Consider the following 16524-nt stretch of genomic DNA (forward strand, 5'->3'; position numbering starts at 1 on the left):
CAAGTGGTGCTTAAAACACAACTTTACTTATGTAAATGTTAACCAAATAAAATGAATTTAGAAAAATACTTGAAAAAAAGATATCTATATATATTGTTTTAAACAGATACGAATCAGTTTCAAGATGTTTTGCAGGTTAACTTCATTTTTATATCAAAATAAAACATATCAATCATAACTAATAACTTGAAATGTAAAAGTTCTTAATTAAAAAAATTGTAAATTCAACACTCATTGTAATTTTCCAAAAAAAACCACTGAAAATGTGCCAAACACGAGGAAAATGTTTGTGTATAGTCTTCATAAAGGTCATATTTACTGTATATAGACGGCTCTGGGTTGGGATGTGTGTCATTGATTCTGTGCATTGATTGATTACAGCGGGATTAACGTGTTTGACGTCAGAATCAGTAAACAAATGACCCCATAAAAAGAGGGAACCTGTCTGGAAAAAAAGGAAACGCTCTGGTCGCACAGCACAGCACAGCCTGAGAGGTCCAAAGAGCTCCACTACTACACTGTCACTATAATATAACTCTGACAACAAAGACAATACAGAAGACTTCTGAAGATGCCCCTTTCAAGCAGCTCCACGTCCTCCACAAAGAGCATCCGCAGAGCAGCATCCGAGCTGGAGAGGTCTGACTCCATCACGGTAAGAAATATCGAAACGTTGTTTAAAAATAATAAGTTTTAGATTCAGTTATAATTAACAATTTGTAATTATGTTACAAGTGATATGTCTAAATGATATCCAGATGATTTCCAAAAACTGTTTTATTCCGCGCAGAGGCGAGGCGATGTGACCATTACGCAGCGGCGATACCTGGTGCACTCTAAATATGCGCCCTATAGAAAAAAAACATTTAGCAATTAACAGCTAACACCAGCTACAATATTCCCTGTAGCAGCTATTCAGTCTTAGCTGCGTCGTAGGTTTACCTTGACTGCATTGCTGTTCTAATGCGCTTTTGGAGACGCTGCGATCAAATATCCAAAGAGAGTCCAAAAGGTAAGAACAATCCTGGCAGTGTCCCTGCTCTGTTTTGTGTTTGTGTGCTCTGACAGTTAAATCAAAACATCTACAGTACGCAAGACTTAATTTCTTTTATGGGACAGTCTCAAAGGTTCCTGGGTAGACGGCAAAGCTTGATCGAGGACGCGCGCAAGGAGAGGGAAGCCGCCGTTGCAGCGGCAGAGGCTGCAGAGGCCAGTGAGCAGATAGTGTTTGAGGAGGATAATGGAAAAGCACTGCTCAACCTCTTCTTCACTTTAAGAAGCTCCAAGACACCTGCACTGTCGAGGACACTCAAAGTTTTTGAGGTATCGCAAAGGTTCTTGTTAGATTACAATTATGTATTTGTGTATTTGAGAGCAAACCTTTGGTGATGGGTAACAGTGTTAAGAAAAGCACTCTTTATAAATAGTTTGTATGGTGTACTTGATAAATGGTTAATAAGTCATTTACTAATGCTTCATAACTTGAGAAGAATGAAATCATTTAAAATACCTATTTTATGGGTTGCTATAGGTTTTGATCCAACTGGTCTGTGTTGTTTCTGTCTTGGAAAGAATGCAGTTATAAATGTATAATCATATATTAATATTCACATGGGTTTCTCATTCTCTGATAAACCATCACATCATAAATGTTAATAAGTTAAGTGCCTTTTCCATGAGGTAAGTAGTCAGAGGGATTTTTCTTATATAAATGATGCCTTATTTAAAAGTGTTACCAAAAAGTTTTTTTTGAGGATAAACATGTTTGGATGCATGCTGTCTCACTTACCAACATATCAACTGTAGGCAAGTTCATCTATCAGAGATAAAGACTTGGATGGCAATATGGTCTATTTAGATCAAATACAAAAACCAAAACAATAATCTTTTGGGTGGCGGTGACTATATTAGGAAGCATATTTTACATACATTTATGTTAGATATTTTATTATTACTGTTATATGTGTTAAAATAAATGTTTGCATATGTGTTTAGCTTGCTATTATACAGCCACCTCCATACCCATTTCATTTTGGATGGTTCTCAAATACTGTGCTGCATAATTACATCCCATCTTTGTCATACTGTGAATGTAATCCAGTATATCTACAAAAGTTACAATTCAGTGTGTTGACTGTGTTTTAGACATTTGAAGCTAAGATTCAACATTTGGAGACGCGACCCTGCCGGAAGCTCAAGGAGAACGTGGAAGGCCTGGAGTACTTTGTCCGCTGCGAGGTGCACCTCTCAGATGTCAGTACTCTCATCAGCTCCATCAAGAGGAATGCAGAGGATGTTAAAACCACCAAAGAAGTCAAATGTACCACCCTTTACTGCTATTATTAACATTTGAAACATATTCAATATTTTGCAGGAGTGAACCAAATTTCTGTTTCCTTCTCTTTACTAGTTCATTGGTTCCCAAAGAAAATAGCAGATTTGGACAAATGTCATCATCTGGTCACAAAATTTGATCCAGACTTGGATCAAGACCATCCTGTAAGTAACCACTTTTCCTGTAGCGTGTATGATCAGAACTCTCATTATTGGGCTGGTTATGTTGTTGGACCAGCATACAGGAAATGTGATCAGTGTTTGATATACTTGATTTGAACAGGGCTACACAGACCCTGCTTACAGACAGAGGAGGAAAATGATTGGAGACATCGCCTTCAGATACAGACAGTGAGATACAGTTTTTGCCTGAATGCTTCACAAACATCCATTAGAAGAACTTGATTATTCCTGATAAATGTGTACATATGTTTGTCCTCAGTGGGCAGTCGATTCCCAAAGTGGAATACACAGAGGCGGAGATTGGCACATGGTAAGGACCTGCTCAATTAAAACGCAATTCATATATGAAGTGAAATCTTACACCACCAAGCATAATATCAAAATGTACACTGAATACAAATCCTCGCTTGTTTTTCTAACAAGCAGTTTGACTTTCCTTTGAATATCAGAGCGTTGTCTTGTCCATTCACCACCCACTGAGTCTGTTTCATCTCGTCTCTGAGACAGTTGGATATGATTTGTCTTTCATGTGTATTTTTGGCGAAATAGTCTTATATGGAGAGAGCTATCATGTGCCAGCTCCAGCACATCAGAGAGCTGTGATTAAACAGGAATAGTTTACAACTCTTTTCACTTACAACTAAAAATGTAGCCTGGACAGTTCGAACCAAAAGAAAAGAAAGATTTATGACTACATCAAATGCCAGGTAGAAAGTTATTTGGAAAGCAATTTTCAACAAGAATTCAAGACTTAAAAAGAAAATTAGACACTATATTAAAGAATAGTTTTGAATATAATATCTAGTTACATCAAACTGATTTAAAAGAAGAATAAAAAGCACAGTGCAGAGCAAGGATAAAAATGAACAGTGCCTACTTTAATTTCAAGATATTTACAGTAGATTTTATGGTCATTCATTGTTGCAACTCCACACACATGGGTTTGCATATTGTTTTATGCTTGAGAAACCTTTGTTTGAAAAAAAATTAATCTGAATTATTATGTAATTGTATACCGTAATTAGGAGGGAAGTCTACTCAACTCTGAGGGACTTGTATATCACACATGCCTGCAGTGAATTCCTTGACGCCCTCCGTCTGCTGGAAAGGCATTGTGGGTACAGTCCAGACAACATTCCCCAGTTGGAAGACGTGTCATGCTTCCTCAAAGGTGAAAACGGGTTACGTAAAGATGAACAAATGTGTAGCGAATACACTTTCCATCTACCCAGGGTTTGATTCTCTCTCCCACCTCCTTAACACACACACACACACACACACACACACACACACACACACACACACACGCACACACACACACACACACACACACACACACACACACACACACTCACAGAGCATACAGGGTTCCTGCTGCGTCCAGTGGCGGGTCTGCTCTCCGCCAGAGATTTCCTGGCCAGTTTGGCATTTCGGGTGTTCCAGTGCACCCAGTACATTCGACACTCCTCGTCTCCAATGCACTCCCCAGAGCCGTGAGTACAACTGTGACTCCTCTTGCTTTGCTCATCGTATCAAATCCCATCACACATTTCGGCCAACAAATACAATGAAGTTGTGAAAAAAAAGCAAAGATACAGAGCACAAAGAATGAAACAACCAGTTAGTGATAACAAACATAGATCAAGTGAGAAATACTCTTAGATTTAGAGAAAAAATGAAAGAAAATCAAATGTATTTCTTTATGTAGAATTCAGGTGTTATCAGTTTGGATTAAATATGGTGCGAGTTGAATCTGTCCTTCTTTCTCTTCAGTGACTGTGTCCATGAACTGCTGGGCCACGTCCCCATGCTGGCTGACCGCACTTTTGCCCAATTTTCACAGGTGAGTGGGAAAAGGGCTAAACAGACTTACTTTCCATTCTGTGTAATTATGTTTTGGTGACTTATATTGATTTTGTGCTGCAGAACCTTGGTCTGGCATCACTTGGGGCTTCGGATGAAGATATTGAGAAACTGTCCTCAGTAAGACTCTAGTCCTCCAACACCAACAGACTCAGGGACTGTATTAAAATGATTATGGTGGAGAGAAGGTCTGAATCTTATGTTTGACTTTAAAGGCAAGACCCTCCCCAGTGTTGTTAATATTTGCTTCGAACCCTTCCCTTGACATAGAAATAAATTAAAACAATATATAACTAATATCTTAATTTAGCCCAGATTTCAAGCATAATATAATAATATAATCACACTTTGGGAGTGGAAATAGCAATTGCCAAAAACACAAGAGGTGGCGCGTTCTGTTTACCGAGCGTTCCTGCGGCTCTTTGTTTTTGTTGGCTTGTTAATAAGTGCTGCACCCTTTAGAAAGACAATGTCTAATGCTGCTTCTCAAAACTGAAATAATGTCTCTTCCAGCTACTAGATGATTAAATAAAGTGTAAAATAGATGCCTGATACAGAGAGAGGCATAAACCAGACCTTCCTTCCCCAAATAACGACTGTATAGTTCCTTTGTGCAACCAGCTTATTATAACCCATATCTACGTTTACTGTTAGTCGGTGACCTCTAGTGGCCGTAGTAGTTATGACAGGCGCAAAAGAGGAAGTCAGATGACGTTTAAGAACAATTTATTTGTTTGATTTAACAAAGTCCACTTAGGGAGGAGGTAAGGTTGGATGGAAGGGTCAAACAAACACAACTTTCACCCAGAAGGCCTCTGTCTGTGTCCGATGCAAAATCAAAAGTCAATGATGATTTAGTTTCACCTACGTAATTTAACTTATGTATTGTACTTAACTAACGTTGCATACCTAATATACTTAACTTACATACGTTAATGAAGTTACGTAACAAAAGCTTTTATTTAAACCAGGATTTTTTCCAAAACCTAACCACATAGTTTTGATTCAATTGACTGCGACCGCTTCACAACATGCGTCGCAATTGCTCTCCAACAGTCATATATGTCGTTTTGGGAGTCATTGGTAAATGTCCACATGAAATCTAATAAAATATAAATTTGGTGAAAAAAAAATACTTTAAGACCCTCCCCCTGCTCTCTCTAAACAATTATACTACCCTCCCTTCTGCCAGAAGAAAATAACAAAACCCTTCCCCTTTTCTGACCCCACCTCCCTCCATGATCATTTGTGTACAGTCCCTTACCTAAAAGGTTATACAAAAATAATGTTCATTCATTGTCCACCCCGGTATCCTTATGTTTCTCACGCACTCTCTTTATATTTTCCTCATCAGCTATACTGGTTCACTGTTGAGTATGGCTTATGTAAACAGAATGGTGAGGTGAGGGCGTACGGAGCTGGACTGCTCTCCTCTTATGGAGAGCTTGTGGTGCGTTCCAGCATGTTTTTTTTCTGTTATCTGCTTGGACATATATATATATTTTTCATAGCCAACTGAGCTTTCAGCAAACGCTCCCTGTTTTTGTTTTAACTTTAATCAGCACTCACTGTCTGATGAACCAGAGACAAGGCTGTTTGAACCAGAGGCTGCAGCAGTGCAGCCCTACCAAGACCAGACGTACCAGCCTGTCTACTTTATTTCTGAGAGTTTTTCAGATGCCAAGGAAAAATTCAGGTACAAAACCATACATGCTGAACACAAGAACATTCAGAGGCAGAGAGAAGAAGAGAAAAACAAAAAGAGAGACGGGGTTATGTAAGGACAAGGTCAGAGAACAGCCAGCCAATCCCTGAGGCCACACACTTTTGTAGGTCAGCCATAGCAGGCAGAAGACAGCTGTTACTAATGTAGTATTTCTTACCAAGGCAAAACGATGGAGTTTTATTTGTCAAACTGATCAAATGTTGCCCTGCAGAACAAGTAGCTTTAGTGAGTGTTTTTACAACATTTGGTCTTTTGTAGAATACAGCATGTGGCGTCAATGCTACACTGGAGGACAATATATCCGCATGGGAATGTCTGTAAAAGAATATAGTAAATATGCAACAGAGTAAATGATGGATATCTTTCCTTTCTCATGAGGTGCTGATACAATCAGGACATTCCAGTCTTTATTAAGTGTTTTAATGCATAAACAACAGGATAAACTACGTTTTCTAGTCAATTAAAGGGAAGTTTCCACTGTCCAAGTGAAATATTTGGATTTAAAATTCTCAGACAGGACAGCAGTGATGCAAGCATTCACGAAAACTCAAACATTTGACTTTTTTTTTAGGTCTTACATTTTTGCTTTATATCTTTGACAAGGGGTTATGTGGCTGGTATCAAGCGTCCCTTCTCGGTGAGGTTTGATCCGTTCACCAGCAGTGTGGAGGTGCTGGACAACCCGCTGAAGATACAAGCCGGCCTGGAGGGAGTGAAGGACGAGCTCAAGATGCTGACAGATGCCCTCAGTGTTTTGTCATGATGATGCCCCGGTTCTGCGACCGCCCTGCTGTTGTCTGCTTCCTCTCCGCTGCGCTCTGAGACGTCCGACGTGTGATCAAGACCAATGTGTTTATCTTTCTGTGCTGTACCTTCAGTATGATGCTGTTCCTGATAAGTTGTTGCTTGCTGTCGGTGGCTGGTTGATCAACAATGCTGCAACCATTAAAACCTCAATACGCAGTGTAAGATGTTTAAACGCCTTGCTGCGTGAAATGATTCATGCTTTTAAAGCAAAAATGTGTTGTTTGAGGAATATGTCAAAATCTGAACCAAAATCAAATGGAACTGTGATAATGAATGTATTAAAATAAAACTAAATGGGTATGGTTTAATTATTTTAAAATCAAAGAAACATAATGGTAGAATAAAGAATAAAGTGTATAATATATCAAATGTATTTAATATATTATTATATTTTAAATCATATGTATTTTATTTAGAAATAAATATATCCCCTGTGCTTAAGGCTTAATCTTCCAGATATATACATTTAGTAATTGAGTATTACCTCTAAATGTTGATTTATCTGGTTTCATGCTGTTTTTGTCTTGAAGTGTATATGCATAATAAAATAAATAATAAAAAACACTTTCCATGTAATGTACTGTTGGTTACAGCTTGATTAAAAATAATATATCAAACAATAAATAATTGCAAATGAAGATTTAGCTGTCATCTTTCCATATTCATTTAACTTGTAATGTTGTCTATGATTGTCATTGCAGTCCTGAAATGTTTTGTTCCTGTTTTAACCATGTAAAGCACTTTGTAACATTGTTTTGTAAAGTTCTGTAAAAATAAAGTGATATATATATATATATATATATATATATATATATATATATATATATATATATATATATTTCATGATAATCTGTTCATTTTATGTCACAAACAAATCCTATAGACCATTGTATTGACGCTTGGATACTGACATCTGTCTGCCACAAGAGGGGGCAGTTGCAGCAGTTGTGCCTGCTTGATCTTAATTTCACATCAGATTCTTATTGACCCCATACAAGAATACATCTTCTTAATGTTCTCCTTCTGCCTTTAACGACAATGGACTATTTTGAAATGTTAACACATGTTAATAAGCATCTGAATGACAAAATAAACATTTGGAGAAGTTGTTGGAAATAGCTTTAGACATACATATATTTAAATCAGGTATACTTTGTATTTGAATTAAAAGGTTTGTCACATTATTACACGCTAATTGACACCAGACACCTAAATGATTACAAACTCACCTTCACCAAATGAATCCACTTTATAAGTATGCTATTGTGAACAACAGAGAAAGGTACTCTCTATGCCTATGTACTATTTATATATGTGAATATTGATGAGATAAGGAATGAATTAACATTTGTAAAGAATAACTCATGGGGACTGTGTCCGGACAGAGCTCCAGGTGCTCAGGTATGATGGGGCAGCTGTCCAGTGCACACTGTTTCCCAGCTCCTACCTGCTGAAAGCTGCGAGACAAACAAACGGTTCACTCCCCGGACCACTAGGTGTCAGTCTGAGTCTGAAGACATGTCCAGATTCTTACCTTCTGCAGAAGCCACACTTATATAAGGGAACCCTCATACATTTTTATTAAAAAAAGAAAAAGAAAAACGTACCTATATTAAAGATCCCATTGTGGAGCTCGATGTCTACATATATACTGTTGTGAAACTGCCTGTGCAACTTCAGGATGAGATTTGTTCTGCTTTACTTTGAACAGTCATCCACAATGTGTGAGTTATGCATTGATTAGCTTTTTTAAATTAATATTCATTTTTGTTTGTGAGCAACCAAACGCCATCTTTTTCGTCAGCACTTCATCATATAATGCAGCATTTACAGTTGACACTTTATCAGCTGCATCATCCTGCTGCCTTCAGGTAACATAACCTTACTAATCAACCTTCACTCATTCCCATTTGACCCCGGTAACTACATCTACACCTGAGTCAGAGGAAAGTCACAGACCTCGGCCACAGTGCTTCCACTCTGAATGTTAATCTTAATTACAGCAGGGCGGAGACTTTGACATTTTTCTTGGAGTCTGAGGAATCCGTCTATTCTTGTTCAGTCTGCGTCTTGTGTGTAAACATTGTGATTGTAGGTTACAGTGCGTAAACGTGGAAAATGCCTATGGAATTGTTCCATATTTTGTGACTCTCACTTTCACTCTCTCCCTCTTTTTCCTCTTTTTGCTTTTTCTCCCTTTAAGCACTTTTCCATAAAACGTATCTGGACCATTTTTTTTTTTACCAGCAGTGAAGAGGAGGAGCGAGGGGTGTGGTGTGGGTGTAAGGGGCGTGTTTTGGTATATAATACTTTTCCCTGAGAACTTTTGCCTGTCGCCTGGTCTTTCTTTGGGACAGCTTCTCACACATCATCTCTACACCAACTGGGAAACTAACTCACCTGCAATCTTTCCAACCAAATAACCCCCAACATTTTGACTACTGCCAACTGACATGGAGACCCAGCAAAGACACGGACACCAATCACTTTGCCACACCTGCCGGAGAACGGAGAACAGCAGAATGAAGGTAACCAGAGGGAACACATAGTTTAACACTCTCCGGTTTTGCTGCGCGCGTGTTGAAAGACCTCTGGCAGGGTTGTAACCATGTTTTCTTGGCGTTATAAGAGTGAAACCCGCCCTGGGCCAAGCAGATGCATTGATGGCATAATTTTTTTGTGTGTGCAATATGAGCAACGGGACATCTCTTTAATTTGCATGATGCAACAGAGAAAGTTCAAGACACACTAATGACATGGAGTGCGCCTGAAGCTTTGAAGTATTTGTGCAACAGGTTGCCTGGTAGGATAGGAGAAGAAAAATGAGTTGAGAGGTATTTTATTCTTCTCTGGTCTGGATGGTGCGCCGTTCACTGGACTCGGAGCAAACAGCTGGTCATTTTTGTCGGCAGATAGGGGGCGGTAGGTCTGAGGGTCAGTGAGCTCACCAAAGGGTGAGCAAGGGGAAAATATATGCTGAGTCTGGCTTTTCAGATAGTTAACTATCGAGCAGCCGGTCTTGCAACTTCTGGGGAGTTGTGTAAGAATGTGAACGCCAGAGATACCGTCTATTTTTTCCTCAAGAATAAGCACTTCTCTCAGGTGCAACACAGTGACAGCGGGTGATAACAGTTTGGGGGGAGGGGGGGAGGGACTGCACATTTGGCATCATTTTTTCGCACGCAATGGGCTTTTTTCTTCTTCTGATTTAGTAGGTCAATACATAGAAAAAGCATTCAACACTGGAACTCGTACATCTTGTAAAAGCATGCAAATGTGAACGCATAATGAGTGGATCCTCCCATATCACACTGAAAGGCAACATCTGGCTGTCATCTGAGATTTCTATTTTATTTGTGTGTCATCACTTCTGAAATGTGTGCTCGCATTTGTTGACCCGGTGCAAATGAGTGTTTTTTTTGTCTGCAGGTCAAGAAGATGTCTTCATCCAGTCGCGCGCTGCTGTTTGCACTGGCCCTGACGTTCTACGTTGTGGAAATAGCCTCGGCGGAGACGCTGTGTGGGGGAGAGCTGGTGGATGCGCTGCAGTTTGTCTGTGAAGACAGAGGCTTCTATTTCAGTAGGTTTCAATCCTGGCACAAGTTTGCACACAATGCGTTGCACAAAACGCCGTTTCGCTTTTTTTTTATGTCCCTCTGTTGTTCATTCGCACACATCTGTTTGGATAGCTGAGGCTATCGCTCTGTCTGTGGCTGTGTGGTATGCGTGTTTGGTATTTTTCTTTCTCACGCACTCAACACACGCACACACACACACCCACACACACACTGACTGAGAGACGGCAAAGAGTGAGAGAGAGAGAGAGTGAGATTATAGCTAGCTGTGTGTCTCAAGACCTCGTCCAGGCTGCTCTGCTGAGTGTGCGCATTCTGCCTACAGCCCGTACACATTCACATTGCATATGAAAGGCCGGCGAGCTGTGAAGGCACACACGACACAGAGGGACACAATGGGCCGCTTGTTTACCAGTAAAGTAATAGCACCCCAAGAGGCATACCAGTCATCTCAGCACCAGTGTTCCCAGGCCAGGCGACCACACTGATGATTCCGAAGAGGGGGGGGTGGGGGCTGTTTTTGATGCCAGGTTAAGAGGACGGATCATTAACATCAATTCTGATTATTGCTTCCATTGTAGTGGTGATGGGGATAGCTGTAAAGCATTATGTGAATGCATTGTGGTGGATGTTAATCCTCATATGGATAAGCTTCTGTTTGCACTGTCTGCAGTGTTTGTGACATACATGAGTTCACCTTCCTTTGGTATATCTGCATCAGAGATCTTTTTTCCATTAAGATATTGTCCCACCCTCTGCTTTTGACCTTTGACAGTTTCTTTGTGTGCTGACTGCCACAGAAGCTTCTCCCCAATCAGAAAGATCATTATCCAATTAAGGCCAACATAGATGTGCTCCCTCCTCTTCTCCTCCTTCTCCTCCCCATGGATCTTCCTCTCTTTCTCTCTCATGTTCTTCTTCCTGCAATCAAATCTAGGCTTCCCTCTCATGAGATTTGGGCACAGGACTTCAAACAAGGCCTTTATTGGTTGCGGATAGTGTTCCCCTGTGCAACATGCTCACCCTCCACCCCCCTCACCTTATTCTTCTATACCTTTCTCTCCTGTGTCTTCACTCTCTTCTTTTGTTTTACATTCTTTCACTCTGTTTCCATCCTCACACACCCTCTCTCTCTGCACTGATCCCTTTTCTCCTGTTTTCTCTACCTCTCCGCCCCTCCTCTCCCTCCTCATCCTCTTTATCTATGCTGACTTGACAAAGGACATGGTCACAGAAGAGTTTCCATTTTATGTGTTTGCTCACCCAAAGGTCTGTCTGAGAGCTTAACTGTCTGTCTCCATCACTCTCCTTTGGTGTCTACAGCACAGGGTGTTTACTTGTGTATTCACTCATTAAGGGACTTCCAGATAGCCCTAATCAGATTACCCTCTACAAACACAAAGATTTGTTGCAGTTGGTCATAGATTTCCTTTTATCCTCTTTGCTCCATGGACTGCTATGATTGTCAAAGTAATCCTGCGAAAACAACCTAGATTCATTACTGATGCCAGTGTTGTGTTCTCAGGCCTTAACCTCACCCTCCTTACGACCTGTCCTCATTCATTGTTGTGTTTTTCCTCAGGTAGGCCAACCAGCAGGGGGAACAACCGGCGCAACCAGAACCGTGGGATTGTAGAAGAGTGTTGTTTCCGTAGCTGTGACCTCAACCTGCTGGAGCAGTACTGTGCCAAACCCGCCAAGTCCGAAAGGGACGTGTCGGCCACCTCTCTGCAGGTCATATCTGTGATGCCCGCACTTAAACAGGTACGTCTCAACAACAACACGCCAGTATGGGAAACAAATCTAATCCTCCTCTCTATCTGTCCTCCCATCTCCTGCGCCTCCATTCACCTCTGAGCCTCACCCCTATTTCCCTGACACCACGTACAGACTGAAACCCACGCAAAGACAGGTTTATCTGGTTAAAATGGACATTGGTAAGCAGTTAGCTTCCATGCAAAGTGCTGAGCATCGTGGAAAACATCAAGACAGCCAAATCACATAGTATTCCTGACAAAGCCAGTCATATTCACAGACATCTGTGTGTGTGAGTGTGAGCGAGAAACTCTGTCTTAGAGACTGCTGGTCCGTTACAAAACAGTGTCTTCTGAGTGTGCGATGATTAGTCACGGAACAGCAAGCTCCCCAAAACTGGCATGCGTTTTGATCTGTGCGGTCAAAAACACCTGACCTGGCCAGCAAAGCTTCTCTGAAATATGTCATAATCATGCATCAAAGCGTTTCAGGTCTTTTCACTTGCGATCACAAGACTGAGCCGTGGCTGCTTTCCAGGCCTCTTCAAATCCCTTCAACTCTTCTTTAGACAAGGCTGGAGAGATGTTTATAGGGTTTCTGTTTTGACTTGTTAGAAAATCGGTATCAGTGGCGTGAGATTCCTAGTGATGTAAACAAAACCAGAATTAATAAATACTGCAAATGTCCAGAGGAAAGTACCCTCTGGATAAAAAAAGGCTGCAAGGGAATTAGTTGGGACTTGTCCCTAGTTTGTGTGGGCAGGGAGAGTTGATGGGCACAGCCTGCTCAGAGGGCCAGCTGTTCTTAGGCTAATGTGCATGCCTGGAGTGAATGAAGGGGGATAAACACTCCTCAAGTGGCTAGACCAAAACAAGCCATTCAGATGGAGCACTGGCTACTCGCACGTAAATTCTAGCTCTGCTGCTACCACTCCCACTTTGTCTCAATCTATGGTGCTCAGCAAAACACCTAACGCTGTTTCTTAGAGTTTGCTGTGTAAGAGTAGAGGTTTTTAAATGATGTTTTACATAAGGAGGTTAGTCAAGTTAGCAGGTCGTTGGGTGAATAACGACGTGCTCCTCATATGTATATGAGACAAGTGACCGCCCTTTCCTTTGACAGTATGCTAAAGAGGCTGAACTAAGCGCTTGTTGACAGCTTCTCTCAGTCAAGGAACCCAAAACAAGGGCAAGTCAGAGGCAAGGCGAGTCTGTTGTGACGCTCGGCACTATAAGAATGACATTTGATTTCCATTTGACTGGCCCAACAATGACTGAATGTTTTTGCAAAACAAACAAGGCTTTCCTCCATTGTAATAAGCACTTGCGTTGTATCTTATCACAACTAATGAACTGACTCCCTCTTTTCCCTTTTTCCTCTATTTTCGCATGCACGCCAAAATAGGAACTCCCAAGGAAGCAGCATGTGACCGGCAAGTATTCCAAATACGAGGTGTGGCAAAGGAAGGCGGCCCAGCGGCTCCGGAGGGGTGTCCCCGCCATCCTGAGGGCCAAAAAGTTTCGGAGGCAGGCTGAGAAGATCAAAGCCCAGGAGCAGGCAGTCTTCCACAGGTCCCTGATCAGCCTGCCCAGCAAACTGCCGCCTGTCTTGCTCGCCACGGACAACTATGTCAACCACAAATGAGCCCACTGCCAGCCCTCTGCACAGACAAGAGTTTGGAGGGAGAAAAAAAGACTAGGGGATTATAGCTTTGTCTCTGACGTCATTTCTGTGGCAGTCCTCTTTGACCTCCCCTGCCCTGTCCGAGCCCACCAATCCCTCCCCCTGCTCTCATCCACTACTTCTTGACCCCCTGGCCCTTTTCTAATGCCCTCCTCAACCCCACCCACCCTCCTCCGGCATACAAACATGCCTTCACATTCTTCCTGTCTGAACTCTTTCGCTCCCTCTCTCTTTCAGTCACTGACACAAAAGGCACAAACACAACGATGAACAAAAAGTTACCAATTCAGCTGAATGCAATTCAGGTGGATCCTTAAGCAAAAGAGAAAAGGGAAGGGAGAAAAGAAGATGAAAGAGATCTGTGGTTTGCGAGTGTCAAGAGGACACCCAGCGGAATGTTTTTTTTTCCTTGTGGAAGACAACTGAAAGTGAAGAGCAGCTTGCATGAAAGAATCCATTCCACATCATTTTTCCTGAGGCAAAAAGAAAATCTCTGTTAGTTATTTTTCTTATTAGTTTGCACCTCTACCTATAAAGGGACTTCCACACTGTAAGGAATTATTTTGTAAAATTAGATTCCTGTTCCAGCACCTTTTGATCACAAACAAAAAGCAGAAAAGAGTCTGCAAAATTGCACATTGCCACGGATTACGTCAAAGTAAAGAAAAAAATGGCACTATTTTTTTATGAACAATGAACGTGTAGCTTAAAAAAATGTCATGGTGCTAGCTTTGGGAATGGACTCAAAGAAGAGGTTGAAAAGCACGTTTTATTTCTCTGAATGAATATTAAAACTTTCCGTTTTAAGGAAAGTGTGACTTTTGAAAAAAGGAAGATAAAGGATATGGTGGAGCTCCTGGCAGTGGCAATGTCAAGGGGGAAGTGTCACTGAGATAAGAAATGGGCTGTGTCAGCATCTAGGCTCACAGCGAGTGCTAGCGGCTGCTCATCACTATCTTGCCAGCATAAGCGGCAAGAGGGACCTGACCCAGTCCCTGTTTCTCCTGTCCCTGCCAGACACAGGGAGCAGTGCGGGGACACATATGGGACACCGTGGACAGCCTGGATTTGGACAGTACTACAGTTCTGGGACAGTTCTTCCTGTTTGCCATGGTTTTGCAGACTGCTCTGACAGGAAGTAACATGGCATGGACAAAGAACAAGTGGGATAATGATGATTATATTTTATTTTGTCTTTTTTTCTGTTTTCTTTTCATATCAATGTTTTAATGAAAAAAAAGGAAAACCCCGTCAGTTTCTGGTACCGTGACATTCCTGTTTTTCCAAGTTAGGCTTTTATTTTTGTTTCCATGGTTATTGTTATGATGTTATTTTACAGTTCTAAAGAAAGGCACAACATTTCAATTCAAAGGGAAAAAAACAGCAATAATGTCAACTAACATTTTATTTTTATTGTATATCGGTAGTATTCACATGCTTTTGCCTGAAAACAAATACTTGAATATATATATATATATATATATATATATATATATATATATATATATATATATATATATATGTATATATATATATATATATATATATATATATATATATATATATATATATATATATATATATCGATATATATCTGTATCGATATATATATATATATATTTAGATATAGATATATATATGTGTATGTGTATATATATATATATATAGATATATAGATATAGATATATATGTGTATGTATGTATATATATATATATATATATATATATATATATATATATATATATATATATATATATATATATATATATGTATATATATATATATATATATATATATATATATATATATATATATATATATATATATGTATGTATATATAGATATATATATATATATATATATATATATATAGATATATCTATATATATATATATATATAGATATAGATATCTATATATATATCGATATATATCTGTATCGATATATATATATATATATATATATATATATATATATATATATATATATATATTTAGATATAGATATATAATTAGTTTCCAGGGACATTGTGTTATTTTCCTTTAGTCTGAGCTGTATCTTGCGTAATGAGCCGCCAAGCTTTTTTGTTTGTTTGTTGAAATACAAATAAGGGCACTGTATAAAGGCATTATTTATTTTGTTATAAAATATATTTGAAAAATTGGTCCAAATAATATACGTAGCACTGATGCTCAACTGACGGATTTATTTTGTATGATCTCTGTTTTCCAATTGGAGTTGTAAGGCTTTTTTTGTAGATGCTTTGTACCAAAAATAATGTCTTTTTTTTTTCTTTTTTTCGTTTGCCATAGTTACTTTAAATTAATATTTTAACAGCAGCATAGCCTGGATTGCTTAGGCATGTTTTGTCACAGAAATAGGCACATACTCTGAATACGTTGGTCTGCATGGATTTCCAGAAGCCTGTCAGGGGTTATCTGTGAAAAGGAAAGCATCAATGAGTGACTTTATTATTGGAAAAATAACTGTTCAGCATCGATTGTACTCAAACCCACTATGTTTTGAAGCCACTTTAGTATTGATGGCGGGAGAATGATCTTTCATTAAATCATGTCTTTGTAATTGTACATGGTGTC

The 16524-nt window shown here is 39.7% G+C and overlaps 2 protein-coding genes across 3 annotated transcripts; both read left to right on the forward strand.

Moving 5' to 3' along the window:
• The first annotated feature begins 473 nt into the window (after positions 1-473).
• th (tyrosine hydroxylase) lies at positions 474-7686 on the forward strand. 2 transcript variants are annotated; one of them, XM_029433753.1, is made up of 13 exons: positions 474-655; positions 1120-1323; positions 2146-2320; positions 2411-2499; positions 2618-2685; positions 2777-2827; positions 3543-3688; positions 3875-4010; positions 4291-4360; positions 4444-4500; positions 5735-5830; positions 5943-6076; positions 6710-7686. In XM_029433753.1, the coding sequence occupies exons 1-13, from the start codon at positions 572-574 to the stop codon at positions 6867-6869; spliced, it is 1470 nt and encodes a 489-aa protein (XP_029289613.1). In that variant the 5' UTR covers positions 474-571; the 3' UTR covers positions 6870-7686. The 2 variants fall into 2 exon arrangements, with proteins under 2 accessions (XP_029289613.1, XP_029289614.1); XM_029433754.1 differs by having other exon boundaries at positions 3594-3688.
• A 1570-nt stretch (positions 7687-9256) lies between these two features.
• Positions 9257-15376, forward strand: igf2b (insulin-like growth factor 2b). The gene is made up of 4 exons (XM_029434125.1): positions 9257-9441; positions 10343-10493; positions 12071-12252; positions 13648-15376. Exons 1-4 carry the CDS (start codon positions 9367-9369, stop codon positions 13885-13887), a joined length of 648 nt encoding a protein of 215 aa, XP_029289985.1. The 5' UTR covers positions 9257-9366; the 3' UTR covers positions 13888-15376.
• Positions 15377-16524: the final 1148 nt, after the last annotated feature.

This window comes from Cottoperca gobio, chromosome 6 (genome assembly GCF_900634415.1).
Source record: "Cottoperca gobio chromosome 6, fCotGob3.1, whole genome shotgun sequence".
NCBI lineage: Eukaryota > Metazoa > Chordata > Actinopteri > Perciformes > Bovichtidae > Cottoperca > Cottoperca gobio.